The sequence below is a fragment of the Strongylocentrotus purpuratus genome, unplaced genomic scaffold (assembly GCF_000002235.5).
Source record: "Strongylocentrotus purpuratus isolate Spur 01 unplaced genomic scaffold, Spur_5.0 spur5_scaffold_6, whole genome shotgun sequence".
NCBI lineage: Eukaryota > Metazoa > Echinodermata > Echinoidea > Camarodonta > Strongylocentrotidae > Strongylocentrotus > Strongylocentrotus purpuratus.
In genome coordinates this window covers 52,162,320-52,183,176 of record NW_022145612.1, presented here as the reverse complement: position 1 = coordinate 52,183,176, position 20,857 = coordinate 52,162,320, and the positions used below count along the sequence as shown (strand labels likewise).

The following is a 20,857-nucleotide window of genomic DNA, read 5'->3' as shown; positions in this document are numbered from 1 at the left end:
TCGAACGGTCAAATAACATATAATTTGTCTAAATAATAGGTTTACAAACGGCGCCTAATAGTTAAGTGCCGCTTCAAGGTGATGAAGATAATTATATCATAGAATCTATCAATTCATAAATTTTGAAGAATAAACGAAAGACCATGATTCGAGCTTTCGTGAACTTCTCTCCTCTGCGATCGATTAGTATGATTTTTCACCGAAATACATGCGAATCTCGAAGGTTTTACACTGGAAAACGAGGTGGGAGCTCGAGCTTCTTCTCGCACTCACGAAGTTCAGCATTTGATGGTCATCGCAGCCGAAACTTTCCCGAGGGGAGGTGAGTAGGGCACCGTCAGGGTGTGTGTGCTGTCGTGAGTCATAACCAAAAAAATCTGTCTGCTCGGAGGCATTTTTAAAATTATGGTCACTCATCCATACCATGGGGTCAGTCAGGGTCATGTATCTGAAATAAGGCTATAAATAGTATAAGTATACGCTTAAAGTTGTTTACTATTTATAGATCCAAGCTTGTTTACAAGTGTTACTGTTAGATCTTATTATTGTACTTGACTTGTTATGCCCATGTTAAATAAAAAGTAACAAAGTGAGAGGAGATGATGTACATAAAATATGGCAGCCGATTTAATGCATAATTAAGACCATTTTTCTATCATTAACTCTATAAATTGACACCAAAACTTAAAAAATATTAGTTCCAACCATTTCTAATATTTAATAACTAACAAATAAAGAGTTAAGAACACTGATTAATCCTCCATAACCTTGCACTGCCAATAACAAAGGTCAAGGTGAGTCTTTATCTCATACACTGGGAAATTAAGTATCAGAATCACAGAAACGTAAGTATAGCCACAAAAGAGAGAGCAAATACACAATTTTCACAATATTTACAAGTGAAACATTAAAGATAAACAAGTTCTGGTAAATAAAGAAAATGAATACTCACAGAATCAAATGTAACTTGCACTGAATGTTCAAGATTACAAATAAATGTCATTTGCCAAACAATTTTGGTAGACAATGGATACTGGCTGAATAATGAGCATAGAAAGATAAGGAAATCAAGGTAAGTACAGGCCTGACACCATATACATCTTTCTGTGTACAGTGCTTGTTACTTTATCAAAACTGGGCCAAATTTATGACTCCAGAACAGGGCCGTAGCCAGAGTTTGATGTTTGTTTGTTTGTTTGTTTGTTTTTTTTTTGGGGGGGGGGGCACATACATGTAATTGATTAACGTCCTGGGGAGGGGTCTAAAAAAGTTCAACCGACCTTGGAGATTTTTTGGGGGCACATGCTGCTATCAGTAGAGTGTGATTCAGGTTTTAAGGTGTATCGAGTCTACATTTATCGATGTGCCGCTGTCAATTTCAATTTCAATTTCAGTATTTCTTCGAGTATGAGCACAATTTTATTAGTATCTGCCTGGGCTTATGTGGGTTTACACTTCTTCGATTAGCTAGGTCGTCCTTGGTGAGTGGTGAATTAAGGCTTTAATGGTTAGATCGTCAATGTTTTCATTGGCCATTTCATCAAAACCAAGGAACATTAGTCTCTTGTTTATTTCTTTTATTTGATACATAGACATATTACCACACCAAGAAAGATGTCTTCCACTGTACCAGCTGAATGGAGGAAATTTATCACAAAATTTCAGGAGGCAAAGACAGAACAGGATGGCCTTGCCAAGATTTTCATTAACAAAGATCTTAGCTATGGAGAGTTCAACAAATTTGGTGAGGTCATATACTTAGAAGAGCCACTTTGATGTCCATTTAATTAGTACTTTTAGGCACATGTATCGTTAAAACAGGCACGGATCCAGGATTTCTTAAGGGAGGGCGCCTTTTTTTTTTTTTTTTTTGCTCCCGAAAATTTAAAAATCGCGCCGGTCAAAAAGTCGCTCAGCGGGGGGGTAGTGAGCACTTGAGCGCCGGGGGGGGCATCTAAAAAAAGAGGTAAAATTAACGTTAAAAAACGTAAAAATCCACATTTTTTTTCCCGGGGGGGGGGGGGGGCTGTTACACCCACAAATGTAATAACGTCCACATATGTAATAATACTTTACCCACAAATGTAATAACACCCACAAATGTAATAACACTTTACCCACAAATGTAATAATTTCACCCACAAATGTAATAACCACTTTACCCACAAATGTAATAATTTTGAATCACCCGCAAATGTAATAATGACTTTACCCACAAATGTAATAAATTTGAAGTGATATTTTGTTGAATTTGTTCAAAACTAAAACCCTGTAATAAAGTAATAATAATGCCCACAAATATCCTGGAATTCAATGTTTGTAGAAAAAAAAGTAATCGAATAAGTGACCTTAAATGTATTTAAATATTGACGCTGATTGTTTTATGCATGTGATTATAAAATATGTTCACGATATGTAACATATATATATATATGTACGCTATTAGTGACATTGAAACATTGGATTGCGATGTTATATTTTCATGAGTGCATGAATGAATTACCTTTCTTCATGTGATGAACGTATCAATTACTTATACTGAAGACTACCATTTGGTACGCGGTACGCGGTACACGGTGTGAATTCATGAGAACAAAATTTATTCAAAGGCAAATACAAACAAAACACATTTATATTACAGTTTTCCCTACTTCTGAAACACTCAAGCAGCTATATAAACAAGAATAAGTCTGAAATGATAATCGGTTAACAAGCAAATAACAACACATACTTTCATATAACAAATCATAAATAGCTGTATAACGAGATCACGTGAAACATATTTGCATGTTTTGAATGAACGATTGTAGAACCCTTTGACTGATAAAATATCTATATACTAGGAAAAACGAGAACAATATACCGAAATACTAAATGTACCTGGCTTTCTGTAACCTAGTATTCGTCCATATAAAACTACTTATCACGTACAACTCCAAAAGTTTTTCAGTAATACTTTTCAGATGCTTCAAGAGTAGACGGAGTTGAAATGAAGTATGACTGATCAAAAGGAAATAATTATTTTAATTATACAATGATATCAAGAATATTAACAACCTTTACCTGATCTCTGTTGAAGAGTTTGGCGTTTGCCACTTTTGAGCCATTTTTCAACCTTAAACAGAAATCTGATTAAAGACATAAATGCAAAACAAATCATACACTTGTATAAGGATTATAAATAAATGAATATGTTAGTGATTTTAAAAAGCAATACAGGCACCGGACATCTACCCCCAGCCAACTACCCCCCTTGACATCTACTCCCCCCCCCCCAATCCAACTATCCCCTTCCAACTACTCCCAGCCAACTACCCCCACCCTGAAAACTACCCCCGGACATCTACCCCCATCCAACCACCCCCGGGCAACTACCCCCAACTACCTTAATTTGCTTGGGGGTAGATGTCCGGGGGAAGGGGGGTAGTTGGAGGGGGAGTTAGTTGTCCAGGGGGGGAGGGTAGTTGGATGGGGTTAGATGTCCGGGGAGGGGGTAGTTGACTGGGGGTAGATGTCCGGGGGGTAGTTAGCTAGGTGGTAGTTAGCTATATCCATGCTTTATTACAGGGTTTTAGTTTTGAACAAATTCGACAAAATATCACTTCAAATGTATTACATTTGTGGGTAAAGTCATTATTACATTTGTGGGTGATTCAAAATTATTACATTTGTGGGTTTAAGTGGTTATTACATTTGTTGGTGAAATTATTACATTTGTGGGTAAAGTGTTATTACATTTGTGGGCATTATTACATTTGTGGGTGTAACAGGGGCCTGGGCCCCTGGATCCGCCACTGCGTTAACCTAGATTTTCAAACCTGAGAATGGACCATCAGCTTTAAGTGGTCTTTAAAAAAAAAGTCTTATGAAGCAGTGGATAAAAATCAAAATGATGGAGATCGAGCAACTTACTGTATTTTGTATTTGTATACCAAAAGTTTGAAGTTTTCATTTTCCAAGTGGGACACATATATCAGAAAGGAGATGAACATGTGAAATGGTCACCCTACATGTACATTTTTTAACTTAATTTTCAAAATTAAAAATGGAAACAAAGAGTTATTTCTTTCTTTATAATATATATGAAATATTATCAGTGTCCTAATATGCCTGAATTTACTGGGAAAACCAATAAATAATTAATGTATGGCATTTCTTCATATTCTTGCCGTTATACCATATGTCAGTACTTTAGAGGATATGAGCAGAGAGAGACATGTCTCTGATATTATTAGTGTTCGTTTTCAGCCACCTTTGTTGATTTTGTTTTATACATGATAAGTTTTGTCATACTATCTTCCACAGGGAGACTCAATCTATGGTGTATCATCGACTACTTTGAAGCCAGTCTCAATCTCTTCCAACCAGACTTCACAGGCAATGAGCATGTTTCACTGTTTGCCCGCAACGTCGAGGTTAATCTAAAGGAGGGCACTGAAGGCAGAATCCAAATTGACCAAGCCCTCAAGTTTAAAATCTGCTTGACTTACTTGGGGAAGAGTTCAGTGTGCTGGGAAGCACAGTGCATGGATCTTAAGACAGATGAAGAACTGGCAAACTATTGGATTCAGATGGTCACTGTGGATATGAAAGACCGTAAGCCAAAGCCATTTGCGTACTTGCTTGAGGACTTATGTCCAAAGAATTTGCGAGAAGAGCCACCAAATGGTTTTGATCTTGAGTTCAAACCAGAGACAGCTTTCAAACATGAGTTTGTTGTCAATTGGAGCGATACTGACTTCAATTCTCACTTGAATCAAGCCGATATGTGTCGAATGTGTGTAGACTGCGGTAGTTTTGCTGCAACGCAGAATAATCTTTCTGCCTTCAGTCACGAGTTGGTGGCTTATGATCTAAAAAGATGCTCGTTTATGTTCATGAAAGAAGCGCGCCCTGGAGAAAAGGTCCTGGTGGAATGCTGGGAATCTGAAGGGAGCCCTCTAGTGTTGAACTTTGCATTTTCAAAGGAGAATAAACTTATCACCATGATACAGTTGGAATACTTCTCAGGTGATGTTAATGCTGCTTCCAAGTTGTGAAATTGCACATCATAATTAAATTTATTTAATTTTGACTTAGTTGTGATGAGAAAGAAATGAGCAGATGTGTTATTTCCACAAGCTCTCTTTCTTAACGTACAAACTCTGATCTGAGAGACACAAGTAAAGTCTCCTTTGGCTCGGTGATTGATAAAATGATAATGGAAATGGATTTAGCGGTGATTATATGGGATGTAAGACATCATTATTGTAAAATGATATACCAGTTAAACTATATTCCAGTGTTAGACCAAAACTGTCTGAAATAAATTACCATGTGCTAGACTATCTGTAATATGTAAGTGCCCTAATATGTCTGAAGTAGCTTTTGCTAATTTTCTCTTGTTTTTAAATCCATTTGATGGCAAGTTGTCCCCCCCCCCCTATTTTTCATTTCATTTATTATTTTTATGCCTCCGCCACCGAAGGTGGTGCCGGAGGCATCATGTTTTCGGGTTGTCCGTCCGTACATCCGTACGTCCGTACGTCCGTACGTCCGTCCGTACGTCCGTACGTCCGTCCCGTTTGACCGTTATCACAATATCTCAAGAACCATTTAAGATTTAAACTTAAGACTCGGGAATAGTATTTATCACCATAGGAAGACGATCTGATTAGATTTTGGAGTACGTAGGTCAAAGGTCACAGGTCACAGAGGTCAACTTATGAAATTCCTTGTATTGAGTTTGTTAGCGCGATATCTCAAGAACCATTTGAGATTTAAACTTCAAACTTAAGGATAGTATGTATCACCATAGGAAGACGATCTGATTAGATTTTGGAGCACGTATGTCAAAGGTCAAGGGTCACAGAGGTCAACTTATGAAATTCCATACATTGAGATTGTTATCATGATATCTCAAGAACCACTGGAGATTTAAACTTCAAACTTAGTGAAAGTGTGTATCACTATAGGAAAACAATCTGATTACATTTTGGAGCACGTAGGTCAAAGGTCAAGGGTCATAGAGGTCAACTTATGAAATTCCATACATTGAGATTGTTATCATGATATCTCAAGAACCACTGGAGATGTAAAAACTTCAAACTTAAGGATAGTATGTATCACCATAGGAAGACGATCTGATTAGATTTTGGAGCACGTAGGTCAAAGGTCAAGGGTCACAGAGGTCAACTTATGAAATTCCATACATTGAGATTGTTATCATAATATCTCAAGAACCACTGGAGATTTAAACTTCAAACTTAATGATAGTGTGTATCACCATAGGAAGGCAATCTGATTAGATTTTGGAGCACGTAGGTCAAAGGTCAAGGGTCACAGAGGTCAACTTATGAAATTCCATACATTGAGATTGTTATCATGATATCTCAAGAACCACTGGAGATTTAAACTCCAAACTTGTTTAAATTGCTCTATGGCGGAGGCATCATTTTCGACTGCGCGCAGTCAAAATTCCATCTAGTTTTTGCATATTTTTGACATCCGAATCTAAAGGAGACGTGGGCTCCGTCTTGTAAAAAGTTGGGATTGATCCAGTTTGCAAGTATGCAGTCACCCATCTCAAATCGCAGATAAATGATTAATATCAATACGTTATAAGATGGGGCCCTGAATCAACCATAAGATCTTATATCATATTTCATTCAATTTTAATACAAACTAAGTTACAAACAAAACTAACAAATAAAGACTCATACAAGAATCATAATCAAAGGCTTAACAGTTAATTAGCTCAGAAAGTACAGTCCAATCAATTTAGAGTATAATCCATAGAAATCATTCCAGAATGTTCTTAAATATGAAATGTGGATAAAGTTGGTCAATAGACCTAACCGAAAGGCCAATGAGTTTGCTTTCCCCATGATTACAGGAGGAAACACATTTTTTATCAAAAGAACATTCTGGAATGAATTCATTCGATTACCATATACTCTAAATTGGACATTGTAAACATTGTTGAAGATGAGATTCAATTTGTACGACGTGATCTTCAAAAGTTGATTTCAATATGGTTAAGAAACCTCACCCCAAAGAATAACTGCATTCCTGCCCTTTGATGTATGAAATTCAATACGAAAATGTACAAGAGATATATACAATTATAAATGAAGATATTCTTGGCATGATGTGATGCCTTTTAGCATGACATTGGCGCAGCCATTTTCTTGAAAATGTGACGTACCAGTCGAAGTTTTACATGTATCATGCACTAAGCTTTAGTTGGAACTTGGAACAACTGTTTAAATCAATAACAAAACCTTTTCCAGTATACAATGTATTTCAATGAGGAAAAGTCATAGCTGAGAATAAAATTACATTCTCTTTCAAATTCTACATTTAACATAACAATATGTTATTTGATCTACATGAGAAACTGTAAAGCAAAATATAAATAAATGAATAAAATAATGATTGGGGAGGGGGAGGGAAGTGTGTGAATCAACTACATCATCATTTGTACTTGTCAATAAATGTGTGCGATCAAATAGACAACTTCAGGTGTGTTTGCTAGCTCAATATTTAATAAGAAAATCATATTGGCCTATAGATGATTGAGAAGAGGGTAAGTTTTTTTTTAATAGGATATTAGGAAAACAAACACCTAACACTTATTCTTTCATAGTACTTTTGTGTGCAACGAAGACTGCATACTCCATATCAATAAACATCGTTGATAAATCATTGTGCAGTTGTGAATTTTTTGCGGGTAATAAATGTACTTGCCTGCATTCTAATCAATAGTATATTTAGTTTACAAAGTAAACAACATTGTATTATTTTAACAATTCTTTCTCAGGTTACTGTTGTCTTGCAGGTATTTAAGGGCAATACATACACATAATGTACATGTATTCATATCAAAAGGTATATGGGTTTAGTGAGAGTTGAATCAATTCAAGAAAAGGGTTGTTTGGATATAGTTATAATATCAGGACAACAACTGCCGAGAATGGAATAAGGCTTCCAGCAAAGGAATGCAAATATGGGACTACAGTCATATTTTATTGATGGCCTGAATTTAGAATAGAACAACCTAATGAAATATATGTATACATTTTATGAATCTATAGCCCTTTGGAAGTATTTTCCAAGTGAAATTTGATGATTTTAACAGCATTATTAATTTCTTCGTTATGCCCCCCCCCCCTGTGTACGCGTCTGACAGGGCTATTATGTTTCCTTTGTTGTGACAGTGATGTTAAAATATGATATTCCACCCCCTATTTTAATTTTTGTATATTGGGTTATATTTTTTAGATGGACGGTGATTTGATGTTGAAATTCGAAATTTAATGAATATTTAGCATGATATGCTACATGTAGCGTATATTTACAGTTTTTTTTATATAGTAGGGAGAGCGAAGGAGAGAGAGAAAGAGAGAGAGGGGGATAGGGAAGGAGAGAGAGAGAGAGAGAGAGATACAGTGTTACAGAAAAACTGCTTTGAAATGGAAAATTGTGAGTAACATTCGGCTTAGAATTAGATAATGGGAAGGTGCATAATTATGGACATTATTTATTGTAGTGGTTTTGTCTCTAATGAGAAATTTAAAGGAGGGGAAAAAATATTTTGCTCCCCTACACTACGTTTCATTACTACGTTTCATTATTCAAGTTTTCATTGTTATCGCTATATTTTATTCTCATAGAGTCGAATTTCAAATTGTTTTTACATATCTCTTGATTACCCTTGCTCAAAAAGGCAACCTTCATGTGGATTACTCAGCACTTGACCTTCGAGGAAGATTGATTTTTAATATGAACTTATTAATTAATATCTGGTAATAAAGATATTTAAAGGTAATACGAAGTTTTGAGATGGGGTCATGAATTTGGTTCAAATGAACGTATTGGAAGCATATGCGATCATACAAAATTCAGTGATCGTTGTCGCAGTTGAAATCGAGTCTGAAGTTGTGAAATTTTAGATAATAAACTCTTTATGTTGTATAGCTCCCTCTCAAGGTCAAGATATTAATTAAGCTATAAAAACCATGTTTTTTGACTAAAATCGACCAATTAGCTATTCCCGTTTGGAAATTACCTATCACAACTACATAATGAGATTTTCATGGTCGCAACTACCATTGTACGGCCGTAGTCGCTATTCGAAATTTTTATATTCAATTTTTCTCGAAAGCAGAAGTGTTTTAGGGGCTAAATTTTCTAGTGCTTCTAATACATCCACAGGGGCATCCAAACATATCAAAATTGTAAGGAATCACTATCCACCCATTTTTCAAAATTCCCAAAACTTTTACTTTTAGATTATACGGTATTTCTCACCAATGACGGTCTCTATCTTTCTCTCTTTGTCCCCCCCCCCCCCCCCTTTATACTTTATCCAGGCTCTCTCTCTCTCTCTCTCTGCTTCTTGTCACTCCTAACACATACGTCACTTTTTACAAACCAAACATCTTGTCGGGCATCACTTCTCTCTCGAAATTACTACGCTCTAAAACTGGAAATAATTAATTCCTCAGATGTAGACCGACAAAAAGCCTTTTCCAGACAAGAACCAAATACCGCCCGATAAAATAACCCGTTCGTCGTTTGCCCTCCGAGTAGCGACGTGTGACAGCTCACGAACCAATCAGCACCTCGCATTGTGCAAACCATCCCAGCTTGACGGACAGACCGAGAGGAAACAATACCGATGATTGGCACTTCCCCGGGGCAGATCCAGCGGATCTAATCCCTTAAAATTACTGAACCATTTAGCGCGGCGTTAATCAAAGAAGACCATTGTGGATTTAGCAGACAATCAGTACACCACTGTCGCCAATGCCCTGGCTGGACTCCGACACCCTGAGCTTTTGTTACGTAGTTGACATGTACAAGGACCCGATGCTGAGCTTGGGTTGGGAGAGTGGAAAGAGCGGTTGGTCTGGGGGTTTTGGATAATGTTGAATGATTGATAAACGCGATTTTATTTTTTTTGTCATATTTTGTTTGTCAACTGCAATAATTTTTCCAGTATTCAGAATGCAATACTCTATCGACAGAGAAAAGTTTGAACTCCTGTCATGAATGAATACGTGTACATGAAAAATTCACATTGCCTCTTTGTTAATCGCCTTCCTCCTCACCCCCCCCCCCCCTTTCTACTTTCATTTTGATATCTATGTTATTTATTATAGCCCACCTCTAATTCAGTATGTACCCTACCGCAAATAACCATGGGATATATTAACAGGAATACTGGACTTGTGAGGGCGTAGAGGGATTTATATAGATAGGAGAGTGAGAGAGAGAGGGAGGGAGAGAGAGAGAGAAGTGAGTATAAAGAGATCTAGTTTATAAGTGTTGAGAACCCCTACATTCGCCAGAACTTTGATATTCAGCATAGATTTCCCACATGTTTGAAGATAAATATTGATAAAAGATTATTATTATTTTTTTTTTGTATGCAGAAAACCTAAATTTGTTTTTTGAAAATCTTTGCAGAATTTATTGTATCTTAACTATACCTCTTTCACATAGAAACAATCTAGGTGAAATTTCGCCATCAAATGTCTGGGCTTCCCAACACTTTGGAGGGGCTTTATAGCTCTTTCACAACTCTGAAACTTTTCCTTCACAATCACATCCATAAACTGTGATCTATTCTGGACAGGTCCTCTTCTTCACACACTTCTCTCTTTCACCCCCCCCCCCCCTCTCTCTCTCTCTCTCTCCTAGACCTTTTTTTTTCATCTCATATATCAGGAATCTCAACTATGAAAAAAATATGATAACATTGACAAATACTAACTAAAGAGTGAATAGGTACAACATCATTTTCAATTTGAATGGCTATAAAACCATGCTTTATTATTATTGACATAAGGCAAGACGATTTATCAAGTAGTTCAAACTTGACATGATCCAGTCCAGCTGGGATGCACGATACTGACATAGTTCACATAAATTATTGTCCATCTTTTTCGAAAAGGCAATGTTTTTGATGATGCTCAGAAAGTTTCAAACAGACACGACGTCAATGAATTCCTCTTCGGCCTGTCTCCTACTTGGGTGCTTGGTAAAGTCATAGGGGCGATACAAGTGTCCAGATGATATCATAGCATGATGAGACTTCATCTTCCCAGCAGACGACAATCGAGCTTCGACGTCGTGGTGCAAGTAGGTACCGAACGACAAGGGTGGTGACAGTGGAGCTGTTGGTTGGAGACGTGCACCTGCTGCGAATGATGCACCGGCTGGTAGGCTGAGCATGGGATGGACTGCAGGAAGGTGAGGGGTACAGCAGCACTGGTTCACGCAGCTTGTGGTGTACGGAGAGATGATAGAACTGGGTGCTGGAACAACCATCGTGTACGGCGAGTAGTGGAGACTCGGCATGTGGAGGACCGGTTGGAGAGGGAGATGACATGGGTGCTCAGCGGCGTAGCTTAGTCGCTCGACCGGACTGCTTACTGGAACAGGTACGCTGGACATACGAGATGACGGAACCTTGCTCTCAAGTTGTTGCGGAGACGAGGGTGGAGTGAGCGGGTACTGGTAGGCGGCGGCTGGTGACTTGCACGCCTTGGGGTGGTCAGAAGTCGTCTCTCTTGCAACCGGCGACACAGGCATGACGGGTGATCGAGTAGGCGCAGAGACGATCGAAGGAGTTGGTCGAATCGTTGGTTGCTCAGATCGTAGGACTGGAGAAGGAGTACGTGGTCGATGCCTTGGGGATTGTGATGACGATGGTGATCCAGCACCGATTCGTTGACATGTTGCAGCCAGTAGAGCCAGAGGACTTGGTTTGCCAATGTCTGACGAGTCGTGGGCAGGCAACTGTAGAGAAGAGAAAGAAAATACACATAATTAATTGACAGGTCAAACTAAATAGAAATATATACACAATTAAAAATCAGTTGTACCACTTACAATTGAACATAACTTCACTTCAGTATATGGAGTATTAATGAATTGAGCAACTCAGGCATCTCACTAGTTTGTAGAGAATTTGACAGTATTGAATCAACAACTACACACGAATGAAAGCATTACAAGTGAAAAGATAGAAGAATGTTCCACTACATACCTGCAGATATTTTGATGATCCAGTGCGCAACATGATGTTAACAATTTCCAGCTAGAAACTTGAAGATAAACAGTGTAATTTCAACTGAGGTGGTACAAGAATTGCAGTAGAAGGAGCTGATCGTAATGTGTCTGAGCTCTAGCAGTGATATTTCGTAAATGATTCCCCTCTCTCGTCTCTCTCTGTATTTATACGCCATTGGCCCTTCAGTCGGCACCGTAATTTGTCTTCCTCAGCGGTGACATTAAAGGTGTATAAACGCTCCGTCTGATGTAGCCGACCGCCACTAATCTCTTTTCTTCCCCAAACCCTGTCACTCCGCTCGCGCTTCAATAGAGTCCGGTCGACCAATCACGGCGTTCGCCTGGCCTGTTCGCCATGAATCGTGCGACAGCTAATGGTGGAAAATGGACATGATTGACAGCCGAGCGATAGGCGATCGTGTTGTTGTTATTATTGCAGGGAATCCTTCGGGAGGGCAATGGTCGTTTTATAGTCTGGCGGTGTCACCGACCAATACAGAAATGATTGATTTGAAACAAATATTTAATTGGGGAAAAGTTTTCCCACTTTTGACACCCGATGACAAATTTGAGGTTTTACCTGCATCAGTATAAAGATGTTATGAGCATTCGTAGTAGTTCCATGCTATATCAGATAATGTTCGTCTTGTTTCATGTTTTTCTTTGCATTTATTCAGCTCTCATACAATTATTTACAATACAATCTAGACTGTTTGAAACTCGGTGGATGCTTTCTATATAGGTATACTCGTTAACTCCTTGATAAAAGAGATATTATATCTGCATGACGTTCTCATATTGATATTCAACATAGAAACATTACAATATTTATTCTTAAATATAGGCCTATTAAAGTATTATACGTATTAAATGCTAATTGCCCGGCGTCTGCCGCTCTGCCTGAAGTAGTAGACGAATTCCAGGAAAGTTGAAAATAATTTGGAACTTTCTCAATTTGTATTCATATGAATTATGTAAAGGTTTATGTCACAGAATATCTCAATGTAACATGAAAATGATTGCCCCGCCTCTTGGAATGCCATATATAGACTTTTAAATAGTTCCTTTATAGAAATGGCTAAAAACTGGAAAGAATTCTCACATCACAATGTTTGTGCATAATCATAATCCCACATACAATGCACTATTCACTTGATGTGATTTGATTTTCTTTAGACATATTATCACGTTTTGATTATTCCAGAACGTAACGTGACAAAAATATTCCAGTTCGTAAAGGAGTACCGCATATTTTTTTCATTTAGAAATAACTCCAAATAAGATAATTTTACATTCATAAATGCAGTAGGCCATGTTCATTTATCTTGAATCCTTGATCAGGAAACCATGCTAATTGTATCTCAGTAAATCCTTGATCATGCATGAAACATGGGTATAATCAACATGGTCCATTGTTCTTAGCCTTTATGGTTAGCACATGCAGACTGCACAGACATCATAAGACAGAGCACCGACTGTCCTATATATAGAAAGGTTTCTCATTTCCTAAACCCACAAGCCTAATCGTCTACAGTGCAGGGGTGACAAGAATAAACAGGCCAATGATTTTGTGATCCGAAGATAAGTCCGAAATCGATGAGAAGAACATGAAAGGCAGGTACCGAATTCAATAATGTTATTATTACTTTTGTTATACGAGTTGAGGATGTTGTATGAGGTCACTACACACTATAAGGCAAAAGCCTGATAGAAATGAGACAGGAAGATTCAAAATTTAGACGTGGCAATGTTTGTTATGTTCAATACCTGAAACTTAACTATAGGCCAGAAGCTGAAGAAAACAAAACTAAGAAAATAGATGCGAATACTTACTAAGACTATAGCCTAAGTGGATGAAGATAATGAATGATTTTCATGTAATGCACTTTATATAATCTGCTTTCAAGTAAATGATCTTACTTAAACATTTGCTGTTTCGGTTGTTGTAAATAATATTATGCATGTATGATGTCATCCGTGATTTTGTATCTGAATAAAGATTAAGAAAAAGCAATATAGGCAAGTCCAAATACTTTGTGGCCAACTATAAGTACAGATAAGACCCCATGAGAAAGTGAAGACTTGGACAAAATTCTGGAGATAATCTGTCTTGTAATAAACCATTCACCAGCCCTCTGAATTTAACTCGGTCAATGCATTGGGGGAGTCTTTCTCTCCTTCTTGGTGTCTCCACAGTACATTTTATGACATCAAAATTAATGTTCGATTAACCTTGAATTTGGTCAGATCCAAGCTCTGGCAAGGTTGATACAATCATCATGTAGCCTACCCTATACATGTGAGCACAACTGAATATATCCGAAATTAAATATAGGAAGGGGCTTCGGTCTCTAACAGACTCCAAATAATATATTATTTCAAGACTTTGTGATTCGTCGTTGAATACTACAGTTTTCCCTTGAAAGTTGGAAGGGACAGGGAATGGGAGGATTAGTCTTGAAAGTCAAACAATTCAGAAATGTTACTGCATACTGAAGAAAAAGAAACGTTGAGATAATCTCTGATATTTTCATCACCCTTGCAGAATCATACTTAATATAACATCATACTTTGGATACTGCGATGTTATAACGATTTATTTCTGTATACCTATCATTTTGCTCAGTTTTCGTTATAGCACTAGTTTGACTTTTGATCGTGTATTCTGGAAATAAAATGTCTGAAACTATTACAATAATAATCATGGACTGCGTAATAAAGTTTTCGTTTGAAAAATTCTCTGGGACCACATTGCATTTAACAAACATTATTTTAGGCCCATATTTTCTGAAATGAGACTATAAATTGCAACAATACAGTACTAGGACTCATCAACTTTCTGTCCATCGTTGGAAATAAGGTCTCTTTGTCCAAACCCGACAGCCTAGAGTAGAGCTGTCGAGGGGGCGAGAGGGACCATTGTCCGGCAGGAGAAGTGGTTCCCTTTTGTTCGCGGTGTCAATACTTTTCAGTCATTCAGCTATTCACGACCTCCTCAAGTTTATCGGGACAATCAGTGGGCGGCGAACACTGAGCGGCTCGAGTTTGTTTGGGGAGGGATGCCGCTGATGAGATGGCCGGGGAGTAACAGGGGAAATGTGCTTGAAGAGGACAGCCCTAATCCGTTGTCTTGTCTGACAGGAGTGGCTTGATGTGCCAGTGACAGCTAAACGAGCGGGTGTGATTGGTGGACGTATTACTATGGAGGTTATTAGAGCTCATAAGTAACTCTACTCTAACACTTCATTAGAGACATATCTCGCCATAACTGTACATTTTCTTAATTCTGATTATGAATACAATAATGTCAAACTAGACCTACATTTAAGCATTATACCTTTTGAGATCCTCACTCAAAATTCCAAATAGACTGCATGGTAGAGAATTTCAATATTTCTTTCTAAATCCGATCCTATTCAGCTTGCGAAATTGCGGAAGGCACTTTTGGGGGGAACACATTTGAATTGGACACAATCATGTCACATCGTCACAATACTGTTTTTTCACATCTTATTTTGCACCAAAAAAAAAGGTCTCGATAAAATTCGCCCACAGTCAGTGTGCATCACCTGTAGTACAGCTGTACCCATGCACTGACGTACAAGGACAGCCCCTGCCAGAATATCGACTTTAAATATCATACATCTGCGACCTTGTAGAACGAGGGGGCAAATCAAAAGAAAACAGTGGAAGGGGAGAGTAGGAGATAGAGAGAGATTAAGAGATGGGTGAATTATTATGGAAATTGCCCTTTGAAATGAGTGATGTTCGTAATAAAACTGGATATAAACTAGCTTGTCAAATGTATTTCATTCATTTCTTCACGAATTTGGAGGATTTCTTAATGTTTTCTGTCCCAGGTTAACTTATAGAACTTTGATAAACTCATGATTTCAAATAAGCTTGAGAGATTGGTGTAAATAATATACTGTCTTCCCTCTTCTGTCTGCACACGTGATTAATATAACTTTGAACTAATCCGAAATATTTTCATTTTCATACGGTATTCCTCACATCGAATTTCAATAGGAAGAATGGGTGAATAGCCCCCCCCCCCCCCCCCCCCCCCCATCACCACCGCGCGACCGCCCCTGTTACTTAAATTCCATTTATAAATCACCATGACCAGAGCAAAATCTCAACATCTTCTTGAGAATGGGCGTTTTGCCGGATACCCCCAACATGCTGACGAAATATTAAGCATGTAATCTTTCTCACGCCCCCACCACCCCCTGGCCCCTCTACGGATTGGCACTCATTCTCAAATAAGCTTGAGAGATTGGTGTAAATAATAATATACTGTCTTCCCTCTTCTGTCTGCACAAGTGATTAATATAACTTTGAACTAATCCGAAATATTTTCATTTTGATACGGTATTCCTCACATCGAATTTTAATAGGAAGAATGGGTGAATAGCTCCCCCCCCCCCCCCCCAACCCCCCATCATCACCGCGACCGCTCCTGTTACTTAAATTCCATTTATAAATCACCATGACCCGAGCAAAATCTCAACATCTTCTTGGGAATGGGCGTTTTGCCGGATACCCCCAACATGCTGACGAAATATTAAGCATGTAATCTTTCTCACGCCCCCACCACCCCCTGGCCCCTCTACGGATTGGCACTCATTCTCAAATAAGCTTGAGAGATTGGTGTAAATAATAATATACTGTTTTTTCTCTTCTGTCTGCACAAGTGATTAATATAACTTTGAACTAATCCGAAATATTTTCATTTTCATACGGTATTCCTCACATCGAATTTCAATAGAAAGAATGGGTGAATAGCTCCCCCCCCCCCCCAACCCCCCATCACCACCGCGACCGCCCCTGTTACTTAAATTCCATTTATAAATCACCATGACCCGAGCAAAATCTCAACATCTTCTTGGGAATGGGCGTTTTGCCGGATACCCCAACATGCTGACGAAATATTAAGCATGTAATCTTTCTAACGCCCCCACCACCCCCTGGCCCCTCTACGGATTGGCACTCATTCCTGTTCGTAACCGAGATATTGTTATTGAAGAAATATTTCAATATTTTTATGACCATGCAGACTCTGAGTCCTATTTCTTTTTCGGCTCTATATAGTTGCTGATCCTGTCTATTCTGCCTTTGACAAAGATCAAATGATTTGTCACGATTGTTTCTTCTTCAATGAACGATAATAAACTAAATTTATAATTTTATAAGAAACTAAATTTATTATATACTTATATTTGATAAGTTTCATTTTCATTTTATCCTCGAACGAACCAGTGATCCACTTCTGCTCGGCTTCAAGACTTCCTGCATCTTTAGAAATCGGTTCGAGTCTTTAATCGTTTTGTTAACAATAATTACCCTTAACCCACAGACCCAGGGATTAGCCCGAAGTATCGCTACTCCTAGACCTCTGCAGGGCTGTAAGACGCTGTCCATTCAAACATCTCGCCACCCCATCAGTTTGTGAGACAATAGTTCAACCAGAAGGTTATTCATAACAAAGATTAGTGGTAATCATCGGTGCGATGAAAGTGTCTTCTGATGCCTTTCTCCTAGACCGACTAGTCTCAAAGGATTTAATGAGGCAGTTAATGGGCCAAACGGATCAAGACTTGAATTATTCAAACTGGCCACCCCAAAATGGCCGAAAGCGCCGATTTGCTAGCCGTCAATGTTATTCCTGATGGACAATTCTCATTGTAACTCGCTTATTAACCCTAACCCATGGATTGCGCAAATAATTATTTATCAACATTTACATTTTGCTCTCAAGAAATATGAGATTAATAAGCCATCATTAATCTATTATTTGAACACCACTAATATTTATTTTCTTTATAGGCGCCATATTTTATGATTAGAGCCCATATTCATGAAACCTTATTAAGCTAAGTAATTTTTATGCCAACTAATTGGTTTTATAAATAAGGGCCCTGGGGAGTGTTTCACAAAGGCTAAGATCGACTTTAAGTTTAACTTAACTATGGCAGGCCATTCATGCCACTGGTTGCTCTCACCATTATGATCTTTAGATAATATTTTTTTCCCTCAATAAGGAATCATCAACAAAATTGTAATTGTATAGATTTGTAACCATGATTTGTACGTCTCTCGAGAGACCAACGCCAGTAAACGGTAAGAGCAAACAGTGGCATGAATGGCCTGCCATAGTTAAGTCCAACTTAAAGTCGACCTAAGTTTCTGTTAAACACTCGCCAGGTGTTCTTTATCATAATCATCTTTATAACTATAAATTATTACAACTGGGCCTATGCAGATGAAATATTTCATGGATGCAATTGTTCAACAAAATGACTAATTAACTAGTAAACAATAAAGGAAATGGTATATATTTTATTTTAATAGAAAAGAAATTAAGAACTATAGTAAATAAGAGAATGAGGAGACAATACTGAAAAAAGCAGGCTTAACGTTGTATTATTTATTTGAAAAGTGAAAAGTGCACTTTATTCAAATAACATCTCATGTCATTTACTGAGTATGATAACTTATATAATCACATTGCGTTATCAAGAAAATCATTTAAATCGCTTTGACCTGGCTACGCAATACATGTATTCGTATTCAACATTTGCAGCATTACTATTGTAGCGCTTTCATGATAGTAAGATAATCTTTTACAGTTGATGTAACTAGGTAAAAATGGATTCATGTTGATAACAGTTTTATAGTTATGAATGTACAAACTCCTCACGTGAAATAACAATAATAATTGTCTAAATATTAGTCTTCGGAAGTCCGATTGCCATAAACAATAACAATGATTTAACGGCATACGTCATTAAAACATTCGAGAACTATAACGCCTATAAAGTAGACACAACTATAGCGATGAATGTGTGTCATGAAATGCCCAAATGGTTGGAAGTTTGGAATAATTTATGAATAAAATATTTGAATAAAATTGGCCAAAGAGCTCACATAGTTTAAATGGCATGTAAGGGAAACTGTTTGATAAAACAACCTTTCTCAGTCAAACTCGAGTTTTAATCTGACAACCATCATCAAATTTGCGGACCTATATAAAAGTTATCAAAACTCATGCACTTTTACTAGTTGATCTTTTTTTCTGATGAAATATAAATCATGTAATACTGCTAACACCTATTCTACCCCCGGCACACAGTCATGTTCGTAACCGAAATTATGTTGTTGAAGACATTTTTCAATATCTTCTTACCATGCAAACTCTGGATCGTATTTTTAACCACATTTACTGATCCTCTATTCTGTCTTTGACAAAGGTCCCAGCACATGAATCATTTTGTTTCTTTAATGAACGATAATAAACTACATTAAATTATTTGATGTGTTATATTTTTATGTTATCCTCGAACGAACCAGTGATCTCAATCCACTCTGTTCGGTTTCAAGACTTCCTGCATCTTAGAAAGCGGTTCGAGTCTTTAATCGTTTTGTTAAAAATAATTACCCTTAACCCACAGACCTAGGATTAGCCCAAAGTATCACTACTCCTAGACCTCTGCAGGGCTGTAAGACGCTGTCCATTCAAACATCTCGCCACCCCATCAGATTGTGAGACAATATAGTTCAACCCGAAAGTTATTCATAACAAAGATTAGTGGTAATCATCGGTGCGATGAAAGTGTCTTCTGATGCCTTTCTCCTAGACCGACTAGTCTCAAAGGATGTAATGAGGCAGTTAATGGGCCAAACGGATCAAGACTTGAATTATTCAAACTGGCCACCCCAAAAATGGCCGGTGGTGCTGATTTGCTAGCCGTCAATGGTATTCCTGATGGACAATTTCATCGTAACTCGCTTACTAACCCCAACCCATGGATTGAGCAAAAAAAGCGATTTATCGACATTTACATTTTGCTCTCAAGAAATATAAGATTGATAAACCAACATGAATCCCCTAATTGAACACCGCTACGATTTTCACTTCGTAAAGGTAATACAAAGTTTTGGGAAATTTTGAAAATTGGCTGGATAGTGATTCTTTACAAGTTTGATGTATTGGATGCCCCTGTGGATGTTTAATAAGCACTAGAAAATTTAGCCCCTAAAACACTTCTGCTTTTGAGTAAAATTGAATATAAAAATTTACCTGTGCTCCCAGTAAATTTTGAAAAATATCAAATTAGCGCTTAAAGGGACTATGTCCCATTTGCAGGCCAAAAAATGAAAAAGTTAAATTCCAACTGCATTTGAAAGATAATACTAATTTAGAACTTCCCTAAAAAGGTGGGGCTTGAAAATGTCTTCAAGTGGGAAAATAACGACTATCAGTTGTCAAATCGACTTTAGGGCTATAGAGCCCAAAAGTAATAGTCTTGATTTTCAGACAATTGTACCGAATGGTCATACGTTTTATGCTGCACAAAGATTCAATCAGTTTAATCTTGGCCATCACAAGAAGTGGGTTATTGATGTAGACAAATGCTCATGTACCCTTTACAACTCGTTTCATGTATGTGATTAACAAAGAAGAAAAAAAGCCAGTCAGTCACTCAATAGTGACTGACAGTGAAGTCTAGCAAGTTAACGGTTTTCCTTGCATAATTTGAATATGAGGACACTGCTAACGTTTAAATTTCACAGATAGGACATACATGACATATTCATAATTCCTGCAAAGTTCTACAGCATTTGAGGTTGGCTGCAAAAGGGACATAGTACCTTTAAGGCCACACAATAATAGCTGCAACCATGAAAATCTCAGAATATGTAGTTATAATATTATGTTGATTATAGTTATATGTAGATATATATTTTCCAAACGGAAATAGCCAATCGGTCCATTTAAGTCAAGAAACGTTGT

The 20,857-nt window shown here is 37.6% G+C and overlaps 2 protein-coding genes across 3 annotated transcripts; one reads left to right on the top strand and one right to left on the bottom strand.

Annotated features, from left to right (window-relative positions):
• Positions 1 to 5,327, top strand: LOC105444251. Of its 2 annotated transcripts, XM_011678242.2 has the most exons (3): positions 4 to 322; positions 1,593 to 1,744; positions 4,306 to 5,327. In XM_011678242.2, exons 1-3 carry the CDS (start codon positions 144 to 146, stop codon positions 5,037 to 5,039), a joined length of 1,065 nt encoding a protein of 354 aa, XP_011676544.1. In that variant the 5' UTR covers positions 4 to 143; the 3' UTR covers positions 5,040 to 5,327. The 2 variants fall into 2 exon arrangements, with proteins under 2 accessions (XP_030829151.1, XP_011676544.1); XM_030973291.1 differs by lacking the exon at positions 1,593 to 1,744 and having other exon boundaries at positions 1 to 322.
• Positions 5,328 to 10,784: 5,457 nt separating this feature from the next.
• On the bottom strand, positions 10,785 to 12,218 carry LOC576715 (transcription factor Sp5). Its single transcript, XM_794831.5, has 2 exons — positions 12,038 to 12,218; positions 10,785 to 11,787 (listed from the first exon to the last, which is right to left on the bottom strand). The coding sequence occupies exons 1-2, from the start codon at positions 12,068 to 12,070 to the stop codon at positions 10,969 to 10,971; spliced, it is 852 nt and encodes a 283-aa protein (XP_799924.2). The 5' UTR covers positions 12,071 to 12,218; the 3' UTR covers positions 10,785 to 10,968.
• Between the last annotated feature and the right edge of the window lie 8,639 nt (positions 12,219 to 20,857).